The 26,810-nt window shown below is 42.8% G+C and overlaps 1 protein-coding gene across 1 annotated transcript in view; it reads right to left on the bottom strand.

The window, feature by feature from the left end:
- Positions 1–21,683, bottom strand: part of MAP1B (microtubule associated protein 1B) — a 92,060-nt gene extending 70,377 nt beyond the window's left edge. The window contains exons 1-2 of the mRNA XM_079916783.1: positions 20,897–21,683; positions 12,166–12,267 (exon numbers count right to left, since the gene is read on the bottom strand). Coding sequence (XP_079772909.1) covers positions 12,166–12,267; positions 20,897–21,080 — 286 coding nt within the window. The 5' untranslated portion in view covers positions 21,081–21,683. The remainder of the gene's footprint in view (positions 1–12,165; positions 12,268–20,896) is intronic.
- Positions 21,684–26,810: the final 5,127 nt, after the last annotated feature.

The raw sequence follows: 26,810 nt of genomic DNA, 5'->3' as shown, positions 1-26,810 counted from the left end.
CTAGTTTCGTATTTTTGATGAGTCTGCTAACCAAGCATAGAAAATCCATTTGCTGGCTAAAGGATCCCAACAACAGAAATTTCTATCTGATGATGGAATCATATTTCTAGATGACCCCAGGGTGAGTCAATTTGCCAAATGATTTCATTTATATTTATATGCTGGAATGTTATTCCAAAGGCTCCGCATAGTCTCTGTTCTACGTATAAAACAATAAAACGAAAATAAGACACAGTATAATAATATGTATAACGAATACATAATATAATGCTTCTTTAGAAAGCAGACAACGATCTTGTCAGATGTTTTAAAATAACCCAAACCGGCATTATCTGTAGAAAAGAAAACTGTGATTGGAGAGTGGAGAGGGGCATATTAGGAAAAAGGGTAAGAAAAAGAAAAGAGAAACGGGGGAAATAGATGACATTAGATTAGAAAAAAAAGGCTTGAGTGATTGATACAGATGACAAAACAATGGAAGTAAAGGAGGTAAACCCACGTGAAATGTCACTTTTTCATCAACGGATATCTACTTGGCTCTTGGAATGCTTCTTTAAAGAGGAAAGATGTTTTTGAAATAATGTAAAAGCAAAGTCATTCACGCACACACGTATAATTACATATGTGCATGGAAATGTTTACACAATTTTAGCCACACAACCTGTCTATTCCCAGATCCAAAGCTATTCTAGACCATCTAAAAGCACAGGCCATAAGCCTTTAAAAATAATCTCACTTCTCATTTCCTTTACCACTTGGTTGGGTTTTTCTGTTTATTAGCTCATGAGGAGGGAGATGGTGTGATGGAGAAGACAGTTCTCTATTTAAAAAATCGTGTTTTCATGTGCAAGAGACATAGGAAGCAGAAAGGAAAAATGGCTAGGACTTAGGCGTGGGGTGTAGTAGTTGTATATATAACAGGACAATGTAAATGCAGTGGGCTAACAAATATTTTGCAAAGTCGCATTTTGTAAAGCTACCTAGAAGACTGCCGTCGTCTCTTTCTCCGCTCTCCCCTTCTTTCCCTACCGCAGTTCTGAGTTCCACTGCAATACTTAGATCCAATAACTCTTCTTCAAAAGCAGTATAACTACCGGGGATATCCGATGTCTTATATAGAAACACAATCATATTAGTATTGAGGTGGCCATTTGGCTAGCTCAACATAAATGGTTTGCTCACTAATATTTCAATAACAAGAACTTGCTTCTAATCAGCACACCCCTGTGTAGACAGTGTAGTTACCACTAGCGTTTTTAATGAGGACCCAAAGCACAGGGGAATTTCCTCCTGAATTATCTAAGGAAGACTCACTTAGATTGTTCTGAGCTTGGGTTCCAAGTAGGTGGCAAACAAAGGGTGTTCTCTCGTGTGAGTGCATCTCTCTTGGCCCATGCTTCAATAAAATGCCAATATTTGCCCCAAAGGTACAATAGTTATTTATTAAAAACTCCCTCTGAAAATATCACCATAATCGGAAGGAAAAAGGAACAACAGATTTCTAAGGGCATGTTTTCTATACATTGTTTAAATATATCCTGAGCTAAAGAAATAAATTTGGTTTAGGAATTCTAATTCTAGATAAATTTGAGGGTATATATAAAAGAAAGGGCTGTATAACTAGATTCTAAAACTTTCAAAGAATAATAATCCCACAAGGAATTACTGGCAACTCTCTATTACGTAGAATATTTGATTAACCAGCCCACCAGTCTTCTCATCCATAGAGATATTATCAGTAATGTCTTTGGTACAAAGATTATTTCATTTGGGTTTTAGAACACTCTGTAAGGTTTGCTGTAAAAATATTACACATAGGTCTTAGGGAGTGAACTAAACATTTTTTGCAAACATGATCAAATTAGGGAGAGGACAGATTGAAATCGTTACCTCAAAGGTTATCAGATACCAAGAGTCAATCACATGACACATTACCATAAAAATCACTTTCCCTTCTGGACAATCATGGCTTTCTGATAATGATTACCTGCATGCAAGCTGTACACTGTCAGTAATAATTTGATTTGAGCATTGCTTCCCAAAGGTGTTCATATCTGCATGTACTGACTTGTTAAATTGTGTTGTGCTAATTGATGGTTCACAGGACAAGATATGCATAGCTGATCATGCTTATTAAAACGCAGGCCATTCTCAATTATCCAGAACAAACGAGGTCCCTGGCACTTTTAATACACTCAACCTACAGATGATCCCCAGAACTCAGGAGGCTGAGTCTTCAGCCTCCTTCCAAAGATCTGTGAATAAGTAACTAATCTGAAGCTCAATGCAGCACCAAACATCAACGTGGAAATTCTAATTTTAATGGGAAAAAATGGAGCTATTTCCTATTTGGCATTATGTAGACCAAACACTCAAGAATTTGACATCTGAAATACTTTCCATGCAGGTGTTTGGCATCGTGCAAACACGATTAAGTTTTGTCTTGTTTGGTCTGTCTGCGAGGTAAAGACAGATGGGAAAAGCCAAGGGCCAAGAATTACCAAACTGGGAGATCAGCCTGAGTGTCAAAAAGCCGTGCATCTTCCCCTAAAATTAATAATCCTAGCAGATGCGACAGGCAGATTTTCTAAACTAAATTTGTTCACTGACATTTTAAAACTTGGATTAAAAGCCACTGTAAGCTAAACACAGAACAGGACAAATTCCCTTCTACATTTCACAGATGAGACAATTTAGTAAAAATCCATGAATCATGGAATACAAAAACTGGAAGGGACTCAGAGGTCATTTAGTCCATCCTTTCCCAAATTGTGTTCTAGAGCAATTTAGATCCCTGGGAGACAGCAGCGCTGGAAGTGACAGGTCAAACAGGTTAAGGACATTTACGGTTATACAAAACTAAACAAGTTTATTTACACGCAGTTACATACCTTATGGCTCCTCAAAACACAAGATCTAGTATGCCATAGTTCCCAGATTTATTTCACCATGGCATTCCTCCCCACTGACTATCTATTAATATTTTAGAGAACTAACAGTTGGCAGAACAAAGCTTCGGATACCCCAATCTAGTCCAGCCCCTTTGTTTTGCAAGAAGGGGAAAAGGCCTCATAGCAACTTTTCAGGGGGCTACGTGGGCAACAGTAATTTCAGGTGTGGCCCAGAGCTGCTGACTAGGTCAGGCTTCGAGGACTCTCTGGAAGGGGGCGGTCCTGGGAAGCAGCTCACAACAGACGTCCCCTCCCTGCTCTCTCCAAAGTGTCCCTTCTAGCCTCGGGGCAGTGAACCGATTACTTCAGATTTATTTCCATAAAACCTTTCACTGCCACAATCTCTCCCAAGTGTCTTCAGAGTCTGCCAATGGATAATTTTCCAGCACTCAAAGATGAAGACAATTTTGAAATCAAGTCTCTACATTCAGTTCGGCAGTTCTGTTCTCACATGCTCTTTTTTTTGGGAAGGGCAGGAGAGAGGGGGGAAGGAATCCTAAAACTTTCAATCTTTTCATAATTAAATTTAAGGGCTTACAATGTAGCTCCAAACTAGGGAATAATTAATTCAGTGTGAATTCAAATTTCTCGATCACAGAGGGAATCCAGTACATTAGATCTGTTGTATTTATGCCTCAATTTGTATAGATAATAAGATTTTAGTGCATATTTTTATGCCTGTATATTTTTTTAAATAGCTTGAACAAAAAAATTTACAGAAGGATTCTCTCCTGCAAAATTCTCATTTGACACGTTATTATACCCTGACTTGTTCTGTTAGTTATCTTATTTTCAGGCTCAATTGTAAACAGCTCCCAGGAACTGCCACGAAAATATTTAATGACTGGCTGATACTACGACACCTTCTCAAAAGACATAATATGAAAAGATTATCTCCTTTCTAAATATGATAAGGTATCCCTCCCTCCATCTCTCTCTCTCTCTCTCTCTCTCTCTGTCGCTCTCTCTCGCTCTCTCTCTCGCTCTCTCTCTGTCTTGGATGCACACAAACATTAAAGGGGAAGAGTTCCATCAATCAGTCTTCATGCCTATTTCACTGGTCTTTTTCTTTACACAGGTCTACACTTCCAGATGGGAATTTAGAATGCAGAAAACAACTGCCCCAAATGGCTGAGGAGCTCTGTACCAAGAGAGTGTCGTCAGCCTGAGATGCAGAATTTATGCCGTCTTTAGTTTTATGGCTATCAAGTTAGCTTGCCCAAATGTGACATTTCCACCGACTGACATCTCCGGAACCAAAAACCAACGTCTATATGGAGCAGTATCCTAGGGACAAGGTGCACCAAAATGCGGTGCTCCCTCAGGGGAGCAGCTGTCCCTGCCCCAGACTCTCCATGGGAGATGCAAACAGGAAATCTATGAATTTCGTCCAAAATGCTCCACTGTGCCTCACTTACTCACAGCCTCCAGTGAAAATCAGTTTGATCAGGAAAGAAAGGGCCAGCAAAGGGCAGGTTTAGAGGGCTTTCCAAATCAAGGCAATCCTAGGGATGTTCATATTTTATCTCAAACCCTCAGGTAATTAACTCCATAAGGCAATTTTTGGAGGCAATTCAGTTTGCGTCTTTAAAATGAGCGATGCTGTAACTGCGGAAAGGAGCCACATCTCATAGAACGCCACCTTCCCCAGGCTTTTAATGCTCATTTTTAATTAGATAATTTTATTTTTAAATCATATGTAGACTCTCATATTGCATTTTCTGCAAGCAGTCACCTCTCTAGTCCTGACTGTAGGCAAGTCTTTGACATGGGTTAGAAAAGTTTATTAAAACAACATTATTTTCGTCTTGTGTTTATGTTAATTTCTCCAGTCCCTGTGGCCCAATTTTAAGTGCACATCCCCAGGGGCACTTCTTACTTTCTCACATTTCTCTAGGACCAAAGAAATCTGACTTCACATGCAATAGAAATTACCCTTAGACCGTGGCGGAGAAAACAAAAGGCGTAAGCCCTGGAGTATGATGTTTGGAGATACTTGATGGTTGCCTGGGTAGCGTTTAATTAGGCTTGGGTTGCGGCTGGGGTGGGGTGCTGGTACCTGGGTAACCTCTGTCACTGTGACTCAATCTGTGGTTGAACAATCAAAATGCAATGCTTGTTATGATGTCCATTTCTCACCCCTTGTCTTCTTTAGGAATTTGACTAAATCCACCCCCACACCCCTCCTCGTGTGTCTGTCTCTCTCACACACATGGTTTTTAAATTAAGGAAACACTCTTTGTTAGTGTCTTTTAAAGCTGTGAATGACGTATTTTCCCAACTAACTTATAAGCAGTGGGGATACCTAATTCTTCCATAGATCCCTTTACAAATTCCTTGCTTATTCCTAAACACTCAGAAATACTACTTGACTTTTTTAAAAGAAATCTACTAGCTTATGCTTTATTCCTCATCTTCCACCATCATTTCCAGCATGTTTTCATAGATGCTGAAAAAAACATCCTACAAAAAAAAAAAAAAAGCAGGCAGTAAAAAGTAAAGGGACTGTACTTGCTGGTTGCTGTGTGGTGTGCTTTAAAAACAAACAAATACACACCCACCCCAGCAACAAATCTAGCAAAAACCATGGGCTCTCTTTGGTCTCTGGAAATGAAGACAAAAGCACTGACATTCAGCGTAAGGTGCCGTCCTTGGTGGGCGATGGTAGCAGCTGTTCTGGGATGCACCGAGTGAGATTTAATGGCGGGGTTACTGACAGTCCCCAAAATGGCTACTGGGCCCAGGCAGCCAATTTTCTGCTACCTTCCTGCCTATGCTTGCCTATGTTGAGTGGTCCCGCAGTGCCCATTAGGAACTGCTTGAGAGCCGTTACAGCCGGCAGAGTAAAGCATCCTTCCGACTCTGAAAAAAAAGTGAGATGAATAGGTATTTCTAGGGTGGTCCGAATGAGCCATCATTAACAACCCTGGGGAATGAAGGCATCTGCAAAGGGCAATGAAACACCGTTTTATTCCTCTGGCCACACTTGCACCAGAAAAAGAAAAAAAAAAAATCACATGCGCTGTAAGGATCTATGGATATAAAGGATCGCCAAATTTCAAAGCTGAGCAAACTGCAAACCTCACAGGAATTAACGCCTGTATTGCATACACTACCAAATTCTGGATCTTCTCCTTGGAAAGTCTGGCCCGCTCACTGTTTCAAAGGAATGCGGATGGGGCGGGGGGTCGAGGGGCAAGCAGGCAGTTTGGGGCAGCGTGTGAATGGGAGCACTTGGGTGGAGCATGAAGCTGGAGGGGCCGGGAAGGCTGAGGGCAGGGGGCGAGTGGAGAAAGGCGAGTGATTTGCATTAAAATGGGAGGCCCCTTCCCAGGCGGGCGGCATTGACCTCAATGGATGTTAAGCAGAGGTCTGGTTACTTCAACAAAACTAAGGCTCTTTATTTGCCATTTTCTTCTAAGACCAGGATTCCTGCCATAACCTCATATGATGATGCAGTGAGAAAAGATGAGCCCGCTGGGCATGTGAGCAAGTGCCTGTACCTGTGCGTGTGCACGTGAGAGAGAGAACAGGGGATAATGCATCTGCTTTCCCTCGGAAATCACAGGATCCCTGAGGGTCGCGTCAGCCTCTCGAATGCAAGTGAACGTGTATTTGTGTGCTTTATCTTTTAAAGGTTGGGAGCAGGGCTGAAAACACATTCATTACTGGCTGTTATAGAGGGGTTGATGTATTCTAGGCACATACAATTAGGCTATAATTCTGTGCAACGACAGACTAAACATACAAGTCTAGACAGAGAAAGAAGATGAGTACCAACATTCTTAGACCTTTTCTAAGAGCATTTTAGTATTTTCTTATCATTCTACCAGCAAATGTTGTAAATCCTTGACTCTTCAACGTGAAAGGGATTCTCATGACTTAAATTCAAAGGGCTTGATTTTAATTCTCCGTCAAAAACCAATCTTGAGGCAAGATATTTTGAGCAGTCACTCAGCACAAATCTGTGGTTTATTTACCTTCCAGAGAAAAGGCATGGATTCTTAAACAGAAGCACCCATATACACATTACAAAGTCAATCACACCACATGAAGCTTTTTTGTGAATGCGATCTAGGAGTTATAAAACGAGTGACAACATGTAAATGTACCAAAGTCTTACTACTATTTATTCAGTTGACTAAGAAAATAAGCCATAAGAAATCTCAGTTTCTTAAAACTGGAAAAGTCTATAGTCACTTGTTGGTTGGAGAGAAAAGAAGAGAGAACCGAGGGGTAGGAGGGATCAGAAGACGTCGCCCGTGGACAGATCATCACAGCGAGAGAGCAGGCTAGCAATCTCACCCACCTCAGCATCCTCAGAGGGGCAGCAACAGGACCACTTTGCACATGGTCTTCAACCCTGCCCTACGGTCCTGCTGGGGCAGCACCTTAATGCATCACCTCCATTTCGCTCTCACACCCAAAGGACCTTCCTAAACCCAGCCAAAGCATGTTGCTGTCTCCTGCACATACCCAGCAACTATGTGCCTTCTGATAATGTCGATGGCAACTGCTTCTCCGAGAAACACCTTTCATACAAATTTTTTAATGACAAAAAGGAAGTCAGCCAATATCTAAAGCCACTCTTTCCCCTAGATAATAATAATCACCAGATATACAAATCTGATAGATTTTCAACAAGGGCCACAATTTTAATACTAGCTTATGTTTATTGTTTTTCCATGTGATGAGCACTGTTTCAAGATCTTTATACAAATTAATTCACTTGATCCTCATGAAAACTCTACGAGGTAGAAGTGATCATCTCTGTGTTACAAACAACAAAACTGAGGCTTAGAATGCTTAGGTAACCTGTCAAGAGATCCCACAGCAAATAACTTTTAGAGCTAGGACCCAGAATCTGCATCATGCTCTGTTGCTAGTGAGGATTTGGGTTAACAAAAATGTTGAATTATTTTTCTAGGCAGAAGTAGCAAAATGATGGAAAAAGGACTGAAATTAATTTTCATTCTGGTGTCCCTTGTCCTAGGAATGCTCTGTATTTGTTTGTTGTTTTGAAATGATGTTTGTCTAACACAGGCAATCATGGGACACTTTCTAGAACCCTAGGATATAGTCCTCTCTATTGTTAGGGGCAGACAGATCTAAAGTTAAGTTAGGGAAAGAAGCAAACAGGAATGGAGAGTGAAATAAATTCCATTCAGCACGGTAAACCTAGCTCTACTCTCATGGTAAGATTTATCAAAATGATTCTCATCCAACACAATTAAGGGACAAAAAAGATACTGTAATATATAAACAAAAATTTACAATAGTATTTGAATTTGTACATATAAGGAAATATATGACTATTCCTCTATTTTCAAAAGACTCAACTGTTGAACTTTGACTTGAGTGAAAAGACTGGGGGGTGTTCATGAAAGAATACATAACCTTTTCTCTCAAGATAACTGGTCTCACTTGAACCCTGCTTAGATGTGGCCAGGAGTGGTGTTACACCAGGGCTAATCAGCAGAGATCTGCCCTGGGAACAGAGACATCTGCTGAAGGATACTGAGGAAGTCAATGCTGCAACAGGTTTGAGCGAGTAAGATGACCCTAGATGACTGACTATTCTAAGAATTCGAGCATGCCAGACTTGGACGGCACTTGGTGATCCCAGAGCTCACATTCTGGGGAACTGGGGGACCCATCACCTCATTATTCATAGTAGATGACCTCCACCTCTGCAGAGAAAGCAACATATTCCAGCTTCCTGCTCAAAGGATATTTGTTCAAGATGACTAAGCCATTCAATCAGACCTGCAATCCTGAAGAAATAGGCCAACTGAATCTCAAAACCATGTTTAAAAACTAGTACAAGACGTAAACTAGTACAAGGGAACTAATCTGACAAATCTGGTTGTGCTGTTCGCATGAGCTATTAGCTGCGTTTGAGGCTGTCACCAGTCTTTTATAAGGAATCTCCAATTCTTAAAAATAGCAACAGGGGTATAGTGGCATGAATGCAAAACAGATATATGGGCAACCCTAGCTCCTCACCTACAGTTGGCCCTCCATAGCTGCGGGTCCCACATCTGCAGGTTCAACCAACCAAGGGTTGAAAATACTTTTAATTCCAGAAAGTTCCAAGATGCAAAACTTGAATTTGCCACAGGCTGGCAACTATCTACATGGCTTTTAGGTATTGTACATTGTATTATAAGTAACCTAGAGCTGATTTAAAGTATATGAGAGGATGTGCGTAGGTTATACGTAAACATCATGCCATTTCATATAAGGGACTTGAGAATTCATCGGATTTGGTACCCACAGGAGTCCTGGACCAAATCTCTACAGATTCTGAGTGCCCCTATACTTGTGTCATCAGGGAGGGCAATGAATATTTTATTAAAACTCTGCCAGCCTAAGCAAAACAAAAAAACTGTCTGGATTTGATGCAGGGTGCTAGAGTTGATGCTAGTCTGTATATGACTGTTAAATGCCTACTCTTCTCACAAGAAGACAAGAGTAAGCAGAGCAGTGGCTGTGTTTTTTTTTGTTCATCACTGTGTTCACCTTCCCCACCCCACACGGCCTGGCACACTGTAGGTGCTATTTAGGTATTTTTTAATTGGCTGAAGGGACAGCTTTATTTTTTTAGAGGATTCAACCTTCATCTCGTTCCTTGCCTCTAAGTTAACTCAGACTCTTGAAACTCTAAATGCAGAGGTTCCGCTGACTCCATTTTAGGGGCCTGAGGTGCAGGCATTCGCTTCTACAGACTATCAGGGAGTGGGGAAGACACACTAGATTTGGAGCCACTTAAAAAACAGATCTCAAATGTTCCCATAAAACCCTTCAGTTCGTCCAGGAAAAGCTAAAGACTTCTTTGGGTCCAATCCAGCGATCACCCTACGATCTCCGCTTACCCAATCTGGCACCCTCATCCTCTAACGTAACATCTCTTCTCTCTAAAACACCCTTACTTACCTGAACTGAATCTGAAGTGTGCTTTTAACCTCTGCTGTAGTCTTGGTTAGAAACCTTCACCCCGCTCTGAATGCTTCCCACACAGGGCCTCACCCCCATGGCGGCATTCTGGATGCTCGGTTCTCAGAGCGCAGGCCCAGCCCCGCACAGCTGCACTCTTAGGCTGGGGAAGGAAGCTCATAACCTCTTCCTGGACCTGGCAAGAATGGGAGGGTGCTGCGTGTCCAGGCGCCAATGTCTAGACACAGAGCCTAGCACAGCACTGCTACAACTAGGTCGGTAACCAACCTTTACTGTGGGTGACAGCAGGAAAAGAAGGGAGAATGGGCTACATGAGCCCATGGTAGTGGTTTGTGGGGGGACCTGACCTTCCTTAGTCCACAAGAGTCATACTAGGTCCCTGGTTCAAAAATGGTTAATTCTTTAGCAATTCTTGCAGCCTTTCATTTCACAATATACTGTCATTCTATAAAGTCAAATACAAGGATGAAGGAACACAATGCAAATCACAGGATTCATTTACCAAAAAAAAAAAAAAAAAAAGTCATAGCAAGAAAGCCAGAACAACCTACAGAGAAAGGACAAAAGCTTGAATTTTACATTTTGAAACATACTTGTTCGAAAAGGGTACTTCCCTTATTTTTCTTTTCGTGAGATGAATTCAAAAGTCACAGAAATGTGCAAGACATAAAAATGCAACATAACAACGAGAGAAACAACCATATACTGTACCTTTACTTCAGCAAATCATGCGCTGTCTGATAGTCTCTGGATCATTCTTTTTGCTCGACGCAAAGCTACAGAGCTGATTTTCACATGGCTTTACAGCAAGTTTAACTTTTAATGAACCAGTTCTTGCTAAGTTTTTCTGAACACATTTACTCAACTCCATGCTTGAAAGCTACAATTCATTTGATAACTGAAAAGTAAGGGATTTTATTCTAATAGCGAACTCAAAGAGAAGAACTATCCCAGTCTCAAGGGCATACTGCTGTACCCAAGTGTGATGCATGAAGGCACTGACGGTCTGTAAGTGATTTCCAATCTCAGTATGTACAAGGCTACGTACAAGTATGTACAACGATGTAATCAGTCAAAAAGGCTGAACCGGGCTTCCCTGGTGGCGCAGTGGTTGAGAGTCTGCCTGCGATGTAGGGGACACGGGTTCGTGCCCCGGTCCGGGAAGATCCCACATGCCGTGGAGTGGCCGGGCCTGTGAGCCATGGCCGCTGAGCCTGCACGTCCGGAGCCTGTGCTCCACGACGGGAGAGGCCACAACAGTGAGAGGCCCGCATACCGCAAAAAAAAAAAAAGATTAAAAAAAAAAAGGCTGAACCTCCTTGCTGGTTTTTTATCAACGCCAACAAAATTTGCAATCATACAACAAAATCATGTAAACAGAAAAGGGTGTTCTCTCTTTTACATAAAATTTAGGTGGTATTTAAGAAATAAAATGCAAAACAGTACGTGATAGATCAATGACAGAGCTATTGAAAAACACACCCCAGGTTTAGAGTCTTTATGGGCAAGTAACTCTGTTCATAATCCTCAAATGTGACTAAGTGGGAGAAGTATGGGTCACAGCCCACATGAGGAAGACAAGGTGGGTGAGTCTGCCTACATCCCCAGGCCTAGAGGCACAGGTAGACTACATCCCCAGTGAAGCGGCTAGTTAGCGGCAGCATCTTCATAAATGACAAATGTTTGTGTCCTTACCTTTAATTATTCTGTAGTATTCTTTTCATCTCTGAAAGAAAGGCTATTTTAACAGTAGTTTGGAATTTCAGACTCTTTTACCCACACTAAGAAAAGTAGGTGATAATGCAATGACGAAAATGATAATGTGTATTTCATTCAGATAGAAAATGCAGTAAAGCAAATATTTCATTTTCTTGAGAGGGAAGGGCAGTTATGAAATTCTGGGAGCATCCAATTTGTATTCATAACTTCATGTGAGTAAAATTAACATTTAAATAGTTTACAAACCCTTAAGCTCAGAGTACAGTGAGATAAATACGAAAAAAATTTTTTAAATTTACCCTAGAACTTAAAAACTTTTAAGACTCCACAGAATGGAAACCCACACAGTGACAACTTAAGAGTTAGCTCACCTTCCTAAAATATGGCTTCTTGCTAACCTAGTTGATAATAACAAACACAAAGAATCCTTTAGCAATAAGAGGAAATCTTTTCCATGCCCCAGGCAAAGCTTTCCAGCCAATGGCCTGTTTCTCCTCCTTTCAAATTCTACCTTGACTAATACTTAACTAAGCCTCACCTGGAACTTCAGGAGAGAATCTTGCAGAGTGTCGGGATACAAAAAGTTTCAGTTCTTGATCCAGGTTGCATTCGATCAGGTTTGTGTCCCATGATCGGATTCCTAAGGAAGGAAAGGAAGACAGATGACAGATCTCCAGTTACTCATTTCGAAGTGGTTTGGAAAACATCACGGTAGCATTTCTCAAGCTTTAAGGAAGGATGTGGAAACTCCTTTCCTGAAGAGCGTGGTGACCAGCAGTGGATGCCCACAAAACGGGAGGGCCGGGGAAGTCTCTCCACCAGGCCACAGGGGAAGGATAACTAGCAGTGTGGACTGAACTCCTGCCCCTCATAAATTGTAAATGCAGCTCTTCTGGAAGAGTAAAGGAAAACAGTTATTAGGAAAATGACAGGCTTTACTCCAGGGTGGGAGTAGAAAGGACAGGAAGATGGTGAGCCTGTAGCAGTTAGGGGGCTACCAGACAATTGCTAGCTTTCCCATGGTCCGCTTGTACGTGGCTAGAAAATGTAGAATGAGGGTGGGGAAGCAGAGATATGGAGGCTGGCATTCAAGTCCAGGGCTCTGTTTTTAAAGGTTTTTGCAGTGTGCATATGCATTTTGTGTATCTGGTAACTTTTCTTTACCCCTCCCATTTTTGACCTTGATTTCTCAACCCCTAGATATCAATCAAAATTTGTGTGATCTTTGCTAAGAAAGCTGGATCTCAATCTTAAAAGACGTGGCCTCTCTGTCCTCCCAGGCATTTACCTGACTGGCTTGGCAGACAGCTCTTTCATTCACAATTGTTAGTTGTCCTGAATTTTCTTATCCAGAGGCAAAGAAATGTGGCAACTTTTTATACTGTATAAAACTTCTACAGAGTTGAGGGCCATGAACTGTCTATTCCCACAAAAGTTCAGGCTTCTGTTCACAAGACTGGAAGCTGGGGTGAGGGGAATACGAGGGTAAGGAGTGCTGACACCCTACCTCCCTCATCTCTTCCTCCTTCCTCTCTCCTGACCTTCCAAGAGAGATGGCTAAAGGGTACAGCAGAGGTGGGAGTCCTGGGAAGCAGGCCAGGCAAAATTGGGGAACCACAGAACTGGGAGCGTGTGTTTGTTTTTCATGTATTTTTATATCTTCCCAAATAGACGGCTCATGGTAGAGCCATTATGTAGGTAGTATCCTAGATTGTACCCCTGCATGGAGCATCCTCCATTGCCGGAAACAAACCTCTGGAACAACTATCATTATTGCCTATCTACTAAAGGCAGGGACTTGAACGTCTAGGGGTACCACACAGGTGAACTATCTCTAAATAAACACTTGGTCATTTAATCATTTTTTCTGGTCATTAGTCATGCATACAGACTTGGAAGTATAAATGGCAGTGTGTTATTTAAACACACCTCTCAAATCCTTAAGGCATACGTGCATTTACCCCCATTTAAATCTTGTTCAGTTTTCCTGTCTTGCAAAGAATGAAGGTAGATACACACACACACACACACACACACAACAAAGATTCTGGAAACTGAGTTGACTACACATCTAAAATATCTTCAGATGACACACCAAACATCTTTACGAATATGAGAAATATTTTCAAATAGATGTACATCTGCTACATAGAGGGAGAAATTTCTCATACAATCTTTGGGAAGAATTCAGGTGTGCAAGAGTTAACATTCCTAAAGAGAGGCTAAATTACAAGGGAGAATTTTATGGGTCTCCCTGGAAACATTAACAGCCTCAGTTTGCATTTGTGCTAATGGAGTATTTAAATTTTAACAAGAAAGGCATGTTGTGATTTTGCAGATCTTTTCCGTGCAGAAATGATACGTGGGTTTTTGTTTGTTTCACAGAAAGCGTGACAGGTCGAGAGGCCTGAATTCATCAGAGTATTTTACTTCCACGTATATATACTATGTATTCGGCTAGCATGGAAAATCATCGAGCTCCTGTCTGAGCTGCTTAATTGGAAATTGGTGACTGGATTATCTGTGCTCCAGGTCTGAGCTCCACTTTGCCTTCAGGCTTGTCAAGTAGGGTCAATAAAGTTAATAATGAACACATGTATTAAAATTAAATTTGCATAATTTTTCTGCCTTTGTTCTAAGAAATGTCTAAATTGCTACATTATTTGAATGGCTTCATCTAGAGTTATACATAGACTTGTTCTTAGATTGTTGTTTGCCATTTTTCCCTTGGCTTCAATTAACTTCAATGTCATGACACATGCAGTTAAACATTTGCTTTTTATTTCATAAACTCCTGGTTGTATGATTTGTAATTCAGCAATGGAAAAAGTATGAAACAGTAGAAAAACCATTTAGTAATTTTTAAGTTACATTAGCAAACAGCTGATAATGTAACTTATACTCCCAGTGAAATTAAAAATTCAGGATTCTCTTTTCAAGGGAGCAATTTCCAGCCAAATTACATCTTAACGATGCATCATCACTACTACCACTTATAAAATAAAGGTTACAATGGATTTACTAGTAATTTTAGTTGGAAAGGAAAATTTTGGAACCAAGCCACTTTCTATACCAATTTTAGAAAGAAAAGACTGTGTAATTACCTTGTACCTTCTACTGGATAATGTTAGTCAAGGGAAATACTGCTTCTCAATGAAGATTCATATTGCACTTAGTTTATATATCGCTCCTTTGTGCCTAAGAGGAAGCCAGCAGTGGCCTCTCTAAAGCTCACAGGACAAAAAAATGTCTTCTTTGGCTCTTCTCACATAGTCCCCTCCCTGAGTTCATGGCTGGAGGGGATAGTGGGGGGTGCTGGTAAAGAAGGTCTGAAGAGGCTTTCAGAAGCAGGTCATCCTGGTTTCCAGTGGGCAGTAGAAAAGCCATGGAATTTCCTGGCCCTTTTTCTGACTATCCCCCAGTCCACGCCGGGTCAAGCTCTTCCCTGGGCCTCTGCTTCTCCAGCAAACTCTATCATGACTGTGCCCTTACAGGCTTACCCAGGTGGGGACAAAACAACCCCACCAGTTGGAGGAGATCAACCTCCACTTTTTAAACTGGGCCCAGAGAACATCTGTCACCCGTGGGCAGCTAGCCTATGGCTAGGCATCCTGAGAACACCCCTGCCTAACCTGGCACTATCTTCCAGCCCTGGAAGCAAGTACCATCACTGTCTATGTGTAGCCTGATGACCAGGCGGGAACAAAGGATCATGGATTTCCATCTCAGTTCTCTGATTCCAGGGGTGGCAGTGCACAAGGGGAGGCTAAAGTGCACATAAAGTTGACAGATGAAAAAAGGAGAAAAGAAAAGGGTGTGTGTGTGTGTGTGTGTATTGTTGGGGGGTGGGTATCACAGGACAAGTCAGGGTGAACAATAAGGAAGAACCAGGTCGCCTTATTTTACATAGGTTAGATCTTGCCAGGTTTACTGATCATGCAAGCATTTTGCAGGATTATTTAATAAAACCAACAATTTTTTAAAAACGCCTCTCATTTAAAGGCGAAAATCTATATCCTGAAATAAATAGATTGAAGAAAGCAGAAAGAAATGACCATGCATTGTGTGCTGAAATGGTACACGGATTCTATCTGACTGCTATTTGAGCAACTTGGTTTTCTTCCATGAGCTTTAGTTGCTCCCTCTCAGAAACAGACTTTGAATATTTTTTGCCCAAGTTCCTAAATTATTACTAAACTATAACCATAAGATTCTATTTTCAAAACTATGCTAAAACGTGATCTGAAGTCAGATTTGAATCATAAAGAAACAATTAAAACAAAGGAAATGCTAAATTCCATAAGGTTTTCTTTCCTAGAGAAAAGTTTTCCTATTTTTTCCCTTGACCTAACCTTCAATTTGCTTTTTTCCTTTTGTTTTAAGCCAACAATTTGACGTTCATAATTTATATGTTATGTGTAATGCAGACAGTATCTTACAGAGTTCTTCGTTTCAAAGCATTGATGATAAATAATTGAGGTCTTGGCTAGCACTTCACATTAGAAGCAAGCAAAAGAAGTGATTTATAATAATTTATTTATTGGCCTAAAAGTGAGAACTTATTTAAAAAGTAAGCCTTTAGAGAAGGTTAATAATGACTCATCAATTTAATGACCTTAGTTTAGTGTCTGGCTTATATTTCAGCATGGATCAAAGAACCCTTAGTAGGTAACACCAATTAAGCAGCGCAAGCAGAAGGCATCTGCCTTTTGACTTTGAAACGTATGAAGATGAATATAATCAATTTAACAGTCCCCAACATTTCTTTTAATTCCCACCATGTTGTTGTTGTTTTCCTGTTGAAACAAAATGGAAATGAAACCCCAAATCTTTCCTGGGTTAATTCTCTTAACCATCTTAGACTAAAAACATTCAATAAATGACATCAGAAACACTGTAGTTAGCGAAACTTACATCTAAAAATCCAGGACATTAGATGTTACACACATCTATCTTATTATGAACAAATCCCGCTGATTCCCAATGTTAACTAGAGGAAAGTTAAACTCTTTAACAGTAATTGAAAACATTAAACGGACACTTAGTATTCTTTATATGTTTTAGTTTCTTTTAAAAAAATAAAGCAAAGAAAACTTTTCAAAAGGCTATAGAATTAGTTTTGCAAGGCATGGATATATGTAGTCCATGTCCTAAAATAAACAGGAGGAGTGGAGGCTCTGCTAAAAATAGGGATGACTGTTAAGTCCTTCTTGGGGACTAATTAGGAAGGGGGCAACAGAGGTGCCAAAGAGCAGTTGGTGGAGCAACAATGGTTTGGCATTGAGTCTTGCATAACTAACTAACTAAAGCTAGACCAGTCTGAGGAAAGTCTATTGTTTCAAATTTGAGAAGAAATGACCAGACCCTCCATTATGCATTCTGAATACAGCTGAAGAAATGAATGATGGTCTCTCTTCCTTGTGTAACCAAGCAGGACCCTATGGGGCCTTCCTGGGACAGACCCCTCCCCTATATCCTCTGCTTTAGCTCCTCTCTGAAGTACCTAGATATTAGTTTCTGATGCATTACTTCCTGACTTGTTTTTCAGATGCTAAAACCACCACCAAATGGAAGGAATTAACTACTTGATGACCATGAGCACACAGTGCCCATTACCGCCTTGTTACCTCATCATCAGTCAACCAGAGAATTGTGCACGAGCTCATCACAAACGCTGGGACGCCCTCCCTCACCTTGCCTTTAAAAATGCTTCGCTGAAACCCTTCGGGGAGTTCAGGGTTTTGAGCACAAACTACCCATTCTCCTTGTATTGGCACCTTACAATAAAGCTGCACTTTCCTTCACCACAACCTGGTGTCAGTAGATTGGCTTTACTGTGCGAGGGTGAGCAGACCTGAGTTTGGTTCAGTAACACCTGGTTTCATGAAGAATTTACTAAGCATCCATGCTGGGGTGTTTCAGGCCTGTTGATTTACTGCATTACCACCATCTTCCTACAGACCTATTTGCTGAACTTCCCAAAGAGGCCCAAGTCATCAAATGGCAAAAATCCAAGTCACCAGGGTCTCCAAACCCACAGAGCCTTTGTTAAGGCAAGAGGGGAAATGGGAAGCAAGAGGAACAGATGATGAACGGCTTTCCCAGCCTGCAGCACACAAGCAGAGCCGAACCCCCTGGAGCATCTCCATCTTGCTTCACACAACGGGGTCCATGGGCACCAGCAACTACAGCCGTGGTATCAGAGTGACCTCTGGAGGAGGTCCAGCTGGGACCTGAAAGCTGAGGCGGCAGCGAATCCGGCACAGGGAAACAGCCAGCCTGCCCTGTTGCTAAGTCATCTCAGACTGTCGGAAAAGCTACGGGAGCAGTATTTTCACTTAGCACTGGAAGGCCCTGCAGCTTGATCTGCATCCGAGACCCCAGGACCCAAGAGAGTGATCTCCAGAGGAAAAGCAGCATCTGTTACTGTGCGTTAGGAAATGGCTCTGCTCACTCACTTGGTTGATTCTTAATGGGATCAATACTGCCATTTCAGAGGTACCTGCAAAAACCTGACTGAATCAGGGAATTCAAAATCAGGAAGACGGGCTTCCCTGGTGGCGCAGTGGTTGAGAGTCCACCTGCTGATGCAGGAGACACGGGTTCGTGCCTCGGTCCAGGAAGATCCCACATGCCATGCAGTGGCTGGGCCCGTGAGCCATGGGTGCTGAGCCTGCGCGGCTGGAGCTTGTGCTCCGCAACGGGAGAGGCCACAACAGTGAGAGGTCCGTGTACCGCAAAAAAGGAAAAAAAAAAAAATCAGGAAGGCATGCTGACTGAAAAGGAAACCTGAGGGGGCTTCTGGGATTCCAGTAATGTCTGCTTCTTGATCAGGATCATACAGGTATGTCGTTTTGTGAAAATTCACCAAGCTCCTCATTTATGATTTGTGCCTTTTCCTCTCTATATAATACATCAATAAAAAAATTTTTTTTAAAAGACAGGAAGACAAATCTGAATATTATCACTACGTGCTAGCAGTGTAAAACACAGTAGAGAGCACTTCACAGCGATACTTGAATGCCTCTAGTTTACCCTCAAACAGAAGCAGCTTGAATAAACCCCCTGAGAAACGGGGCACTAAAAGGATATCAGCAGAGTAACAAAGCAGGAATATAATTACATGGAAGGTGACTGCTGAACCACCTCCCTGCATGGGGCGCTGCCCACAAGTGGATGACTATTGCCTTTGTATAAAGGCAAGCTCTGAAAATTGCTGTTTGATCTCCCTGATGTTAGCTTGTCCTGCACTAACATCATGACAGGGCCAGAAAACCAGTGATGCTGCAGTGCTGGCACCTCTGTCACTTATGAGTGGTGTCACCTTGAGCTGGTCCCTTTATCCTTCCTGCCTCTCTGGGCCCCCCATCTCCAAAATGGGGATGGTGGTCCCTCTCCTCGCACTGCATCGGGTGGTTATGAACCTTTTATAGATAGAAAAACACTTCCTGATGTATTATTGCTTCCCAGCAAAGGTGCTGACAAATAATATTTTTTAAAAAATACAAAGTCATTGATTCATACAGTAGCCACACCCAAAATCAGTACGTGTGAAATCTTCCAAGGAGAAAATGTGCAAATAAACTAAATTAGTACAGATCAGATTAAAGGGCTGTAGTTTGAAAATAAAGCGTTATTGAGATGCTCAAATGAGGCATTTCACTATTGACATATCCTATATCTTAAATATTGTTTTCCGAAGAAAATAACAAGACTGCTTGTTGCTCACTTTTTCTTTTTTCTTTCTTTTTTTTTTTTAATCTGAAAGGGAACATCAGTGCTTTTAAAGTTAAACAAAAGAACCAGGTCTGCAACTCCAGCCCCCACCCTGCAGCCTTTTGTTCTGGGGACAGGCGACCGTTTCCAAATGCAGAGGCAGACTACTAGCGTTTATTTTTTTTTTCATCTAAAACAAGGTTTTTCTCTCTTCTTAAATTTATGGGGTGGGGGCGGGCGCGGGGAGCGAGGGCTGCGTGAACGCCCTTTGTCCGCCTCGGGCTGCCGTAGAGACCGCAGTGCGGACTGCACCACGCCCACCAGCCGGTGTCTCCGGGCAGAACCGCTTCAGCACCACCCCGAGAGAATAGAGCGCTGGCTGGGCCTGGGGAGGGAGTAGCGACCTCTGTCAGGGCGAGGGGAGGTCTGGGACGCCGGGGGTAAAGGGAAAGGCAGAGGACAGACTGCCTACCCAGGGACTTAGAGCGCAACAAAGCCGGGGTGGGGAGAGGTGGGGGCAGGTAGCACCCCCAAGCCCTGGCGGAGCGCACTCCCGGCCAGCCGCGCCCACTCGGGGGCGCCGCAGTGCGGGGGGCAGGTGCGGCGGGCGGGGGCACTGCGGCAGCCCGGGTGGGGCTGCGGGGCGGGTCGGTCCGCTCGCCCGAGGCTGCGCCCGCCGGACCCTCACGGCCCCGCCCAGGGTTCCAGGCAAACCGCTATTCGGCCTCTGCAGGGCGCGCCAGTAGTGCGCGCACCGGGCGAGGCGCCGGCCCTACCCGCGGGCCTCCCGCCGTCCCCCTCCCTAAGCCATCACTCCCGAAGCCGAGACTTTTAAAAGAAGCCCCACCCCACAACTTGGGGGTCCCATTGTCCTTGCTAAAAGCTGCAACCAAGGCCCCAGGGGCGGTAGCGAGGCAGGCGCCTCCTGGGAAGGAGGCGCAGGCGGTTCTCCATCTCCGCATCTCGGGGGGTGGGGGGGAAGCGGGCGTGGCCCTAGGACTAGCCTAGTCATTCCAAGGAAAGAAAAGATGGGGAGGTTTTAAGCCAGCAAAGGCACTTCTTGGGGGCTGAGGTGTTTGTGGTGGGAATGATTCCCACGAGAGCCCTGGCACATGGTACTTAAGCCTGGGGTCTGCCGGCGAGGGGCAATCCCAGCATTTTGCGGGGGTGAGAGGGGGGCTGAAAGGAGTGGCCGCATCAGCGCCCCCCCCACCTTTGGTTTCCTGCGGTTGCGGCTTTATTGTGGCCTCTGCCCCTTTGACACCTGCATCTCATTTAGCGGGAGAGGCGGTAGCCAGCTGGGATCTGCCGACCCAGCCTGGTAACGGATCCGTCAAGATTAGGAGGCTCTCCCACTGCGTCTCAAATCTGATAATTCGAATTATTCTCCGAAATGAGCCCAGAAAAAAAGAGTCTGGACCGAGTGCGGGAAGTAGCGGGGAAAGACATGGGCGCGGGGTGTGCCGGAGGAGAAAGGTGGCCGTCGCGCCCTGGGTGGGGTCGCGTTTGCGCGTCTCCCCAAACGCGTCCCCTCGGGGCGCAGGGCCTCTTACCGAGTTCGATGTTGCCGATGGCGCGTCGCAGGTGCTCCTCGGTCACAATCTCGCCGACGACCACCAGCAGGTAGAACTTGCTGTCGAGGAAGCGATGCGACAGGCTGGGCGAGGTGGTCGCCGCCGGGCTGACGATGCTGCCGGACGGCTCAGGCTCGGTGGCTTCCACCACCACGGTCGCCATCCTGCCGGCTTGCTGTGCCTCGGCGAAGTGCCGCGCTCCGGCCGCTCCTCTCCTCTGCGGCAGGAGAAAGGATTATCTCCGAAGGTGCAGTCTCCGCTCCGCCCCCTGCGTCTCCCCTCCTCCTGGCGCTGCGCGCCACCTCCCCCTCCGCCCTCTCCTAGAGCGCGCGGCGGAGAGGAGTGGGGAGTGAGAGAGGGCGGGGAGGCGGCGCCTCTTATATGGAGACTAGGCAGGGAACCGGGGAGGAGGAGGAAGAGGAGGAGGCAAGGACCACCCGGCACATCCTCACGGGGTGGCTGCCTCCGCTCTTCCAGCCGTTGGCCCAGAGCTGATGTCATCTGCAGCAAATCATCTCGCCCGCGGCCCGGAAGCTGGAGGGACGAGATGTGCGGACAATGGTCAGGGCAGGGCCGCGAGTCAAGTGGCAGGAGGACTCTAAGGGGGGAAAACACTCCCAACCTACACCCCACACCACACCCACCGCCCGCTGCAAACCCTCACCCCGCTGGTGCAGGAGAATGGGATGTGTTTCCGTTTTCAGAGTTGGGATATTTTACCTTGTCCGAGGTGCACAAGTCAGGTCTCTGCCTTATGTCCTGTCTGCGTTGAAGCCAGGTTCTCAGGAGCTGTGTTAGCACAGCGGACCTGGGGCTGAGGGTACCCCGCCCGGGAAGATGGAACCTGTCTCTTCTTTGATGTGAATTCAGGAAGACATATTTACCAGTATTCACCACCTTCACTGTAAAGAATACATCAAAAATGCAAAACCTAAGCTTACCATTGTTCAGGCTTTGGACCTTACTCTGCAGGAGCCACTGATGAAAAAGTACTGGCTTTGTGGTGCTCGTGGGAAATGAAAAGAATGCAGATGCATTATTCCAGATACAGATTTTTCTTAATAATATGCCTGAACAGATATCAGGCATAACAAAGAATAAAGAGAAGATACTGTCTCTACCCAGCAGGATTACAGTGACTATAATATACTTTTCAGTTCCTTGGGGAACACACAAGAAAAATTATTTCATGTGACAATGATGTCTTTTAAAATACATGTAGCATTGGGAATTTTTATTGTCTTTGTCTATGTTTAGAATAACTCATAAAAATGTTGTTTAAAGGCAGCCCATCTACAACCATTTCTCACAAACACTGAATATAGCTTCTGTCCCAGGAAGGGGGTGGTGGTGGTGAAGAAGGAACAAAACGTGCAAACACAGTACTATCATAAAAGACTGGTGGATAAGAGGCTTAGGAAAGAGGAATGGATGGAAACTAGAGTAGTCAATATAGTTTTAATACTAGAATGCATATTAAAAAAAAATCACCTGGATATACTAAGACTTCCAAAATAGCCCATGGTCTTAGCTGTTAACCACCCTGACTTATTGGTAATGTACTCTTTGCTCTTAGCTCCTTCCTAAAACCCTGACATGGTCCTAGCCCCATCCTAAATGCCAGTCTGGTCAATGGGGACTAAAGATACCATCTGGCCCACAGCACTTGAGGTCTGTGACAATCTTACTGGTGAGCTGCCCTCACCAGTGAGCAGTGACAAAGAGTTTCCAAGTGAGATGGTAACAGATCACATTTTGGTCAAGAGAAGGCATTCAATTGCTGTTAGAGAGATGAGGCCAGCACCAAAGCCCATGATGGGGGGAGGAGAAATGGCGAGGGCACTGTTTTCCAATTTCAGGCTTTGGAATTAGCGTCAGCTAGTGATTGTCTTCCATTTCTCTGAACCACCATTACTTCTATTTATGTAATAGTTTTCATTAGCTCTATTTCTTTTACTTAAATTTATTTTAAATGAAATTCTTTATTGCTGTAGAGATGGAAACACTAATATTACTATAATTAGGAGGTATCCTTAAGAATAAACATAATGAAAATAAGTAAATTATAAAATTCCTGCTATACACTGTTGTTACTTGCTGAAGACTCTGACCCTGAGGTGTACCCTAAGTTAAACACAGAGATAGCAAGTGTTAGAGAGGTATTGAAGACATACTAGCACCAGAGTCACTCTCCGTTGTCATAACAGAAGGTTGGATGTAAAGAAACAACAGAAGAGCCTTTTTACTGTATGAGTTCGTGCAATTAAATGCCATGACCATGAACCACCTAAGTCATTACCCACACTTGGAGAAAGAGACAAAATGGAAGAACACAGACCAGAGACGCTGACTGCCACTGTAAAACTCTGTAACTTTGGGAAAGTGACTTATTCTTATCTTCAGTCTCTTCATCTATAGACTGGGCAGAGTATATTTACAACTGCGTGAGTAACTACATAAGAGAAGAGTAAATGATATAAATGTAAATGCCTAATACAGTGATTGGAACATAGTAAGCACTCAAGACATGACTGATGAATAGACCTGTTTTGACCAGGTTTCTCAGATAATGAAGTAAAAGCACCCTTACAAAATGTGTAGGTGACATCAAGTTGGGCACAACTACCAACACCTCTGAAACAAGAATTGAATGTTAAGTGACACTACAAACTAGAAAAGTAGTTGCTCCCATCCCCATCTCAGGAAAAAAAGATACAGTCCTAAGGAAGAAGGGGAAAACGAACATATAAGAGTACCTGTGTTACCTGCTGCCACTTGACATTACCTGGGTGTCCCAAAGGCCCCTCCGGCTCAACATGCTCCAAACCCAAATTGTCTTTGGCCTCCAAACCTGATCCTCTCTCACTTTTCCTATTTCAGTGAACGGTATCACCACCTATCCTGTGATCAAGCAAAAACGTCACAGACATCTTGGACTCCTTTCTCTCAGCCCCATGTACAATTTAGCATGGAGTCTGGTCAATTTTACCTCCTAAGTATCTTTTCAATCCTTCTACTTCTTTCCACTGTCCCCATCCTGGTCCAAGCTACCATCATCATGAGAGGCAGTAGTGTACAGGTTAGAAATTGGGTTCTGGAGTCAGACCGCCTGCTTTCAAGTCCCAGCACCATGGTTTATTAGCTGTGCGACCTTGGGCAAGATGCTTAACCACTCTGTGCCTTGGTTTCCTCATTTGCATGGTAGAGATGAGTGCCCACCTCACAGACAGGGGGACAGTTTAAATACGTAAAGTGCTTAAAATAGTGCCGTATATATAATAAGCACTCAGTAAGGGTTAGTTGTTCCTGCTATTGTTAAACATTTTACTATGGAAAATTTCAAACGTATATAAAAGGAGAGAGAATAGTATAAGAAACCGCCATGTACCCATTATCCCCAATCAAATGATTTTTACAGTTTGCTTATTTAAATCAAGATCCAAATGAGATCCATATATTTCGATTGATTGATATGTTTTAAGTCTCTTTATGTGTTCCTACCCTTTTTTTTTCCTTTGAAACTTCTTGTTGAATAGTAGGAACATTTGTTCTGCAGAATTTCACAGTCTGAGTTTTGCTGATTGCATCTCTGTTGTGTTATTTAACATGTTCGTCCAACTCCTGAATTATCTGTATATTGATAGTTAAATCTAAAGGCTTGATCACATTCAGGTTTGATAGTTTTTGCAATTATACTTCTTGGGTGATACTGTGTTCTTCCATCAGGAAGCACATAAAAACTGGCTGACCTTGTCCTGAGGCCCTGGCAGCCACTGATGATCATTACCTAGATCCTTTATTTCATTAAAGGTCGGAATATAATAATATTCTAATTTTATTATTCTTTCTTCATTTGACAGCTGGGAGACTTCTGTTCGGAGAAATATCACCCTGTCACTTGGTTAGCCTGAGGTACACTTATGCAGGAAGGGAAAGATAAACACATGATTCTCTTTATTTACTAATTTTGAAAATAATGAATTCCATAACATCCCTCCAAAGGTGATTAATAATTTTTTGTATCATTAAGAATATAACTTAAGTCATTATTCATATTGATATTTTAATTTTTCAATCTTTGGGCAGTGATATGCTAAGATATTCCCAGCTCACCTTGAATATACCTGGCCTCAGAACATGGAATTAGCCATTTCTCTAAGGAACCCTAGTTCCTTAAGAGGGAAATTGTATTTAGAGACCATAGTCTGAATACTAGGAGTGACTTGTTGCTACTATCTTAGTCATTGTTTATAGATATTTTCAGTGGACAGAAATAGAAAGTGAATTTTTTTTCAAGATAATAAGAGTTCATTCTGAAATTGCCAATTCAGGATCAGGACTGCAGAGATTTTGCTTACCCCTCAATTTTACAACATATTTCCTTTGTCTTATGCCAAGAACTCCAGTTCTCAAAGTCACCAAGGGTGAAAGAATTAGAAGAGCAGATAATTTCTCATTTTCCTTACCTGAAAATATATACAAATTATACTCACAGGGGCTTCCCTGGTGGCGCAGTGGTTGAGAGTCCGCCTGCTGATGCAGGGGACACGGGTTCGTGCCCCAGTCTGGGAAGATCCCACATGCCGCGGACCGGCTGGGCCCGTGAGCCATGGCCGCTGAACCTGCGCGTCCGGAGCCTGTGCTCCGCAACGGGAGAGGCCACAGCAGTGAGAGGCCCGCGTACCACAAAAAAAAAAAAAAAAAAAAAAAAAAAATTATACTCACAGGAGTCTCAGGTCAAAATATTTTTGCCAACAATTACTAAAAGCAGTTTAAAATTTTTGCAATTACTTTTTTTCTTAGAATGTGTCACACTAGAGAACCAAAATAACCAGTTGCCAAAAACACCAAAATGGTCATTTTTCTATTTGTTTTATTTTACAATTCGTATACAACCCTCTTAGAATAACAGAATAGCAATAAAAATGCTACTGATATCAATAGGATTACTGAAAGCAATTTAGGATTTTTTGTTTTTTGCAATTTTCTTTGTTATTAGATATATCCCACAGGGATGCAGTTTTAAAGTCACTTAACTCCTTTCTATATATTATGCCACTAACTCAATACATAAATAGGTTCCTTTGTTACATTTTGTTCTCAGTTTTTATGAATGGATTTAAAATTTTTTCTCTTATTGTAAGTGAGCTGGACCATCTTTTCATACTTTTAAGGGCGATCTGCATTTCATCTTCTGTGAACTGTCTGCTTATATCCTTTGCCCACTTTTTTATTGGATGGTTAGTGTTTTTCTTATTGATCCGTGTCTATTTTTTATACATTAGGGAACTTTGCTTTTTTTCTGTAGTAAAATTTACAAATATTTTTTCTCATTTTGGCTTTTTTTTTTTTTTGACTCTATGTATTGTAGATTTTGCCATGGGGAATATTTTTTATGTAGTTAAATTAACTATTTTTTCATTTATGGTTTATGAGTCCTATGTTATATTTAGAAAGGCCTTTGCCATTCTGAGATTATGTAAGAAAAATTCACCCAGGGGTTTTCTAGTACTTTTAAGACTTTATTCTTAATGATTTGGATTTATCCAGATGAAGACTGGGAGACATGAATCCACTCATTTTGCCTCAGCTCCACAGCACTTTGCTGAGAGAAGATTTTGCAATGACTTGGTAACCTATCTTTCTCCCCAGCCGATTTTGAATGTGTAAGAGCAGAAACTTTGATTTCATGTTTTTATTCCCTCACCTGCCCTGCCCTTTCATCCACTTCAACTCCAGCCCCAAGCTTCACCTAGTGTCTGGCAATTAAGCAGTTCTTACTTCTGCATTTCTTGATGGCTAGAGGTAAGATTCTGCCTGTGCTGAGGTAAGACCTGCCCAGGAAGTGGCTGAAATGGGTCTGGGAAGTTCTCGGCCAGCCTTCTCATTAAGC

This window comes from Stenella coeruleoalba (assembly GCF_951394435.1).
Source record: "Stenella coeruleoalba genome assembly, chromosome: 3".
In the NCBI taxonomy this organism is placed as follows: Eukaryota; Metazoa; Chordata; class Mammalia; order Artiodactyla; family Delphinidae; genus Stenella; species Stenella coeruleoalba.
This window is presented reverse-complemented; position numbering and strand designations above follow the sequence as displayed.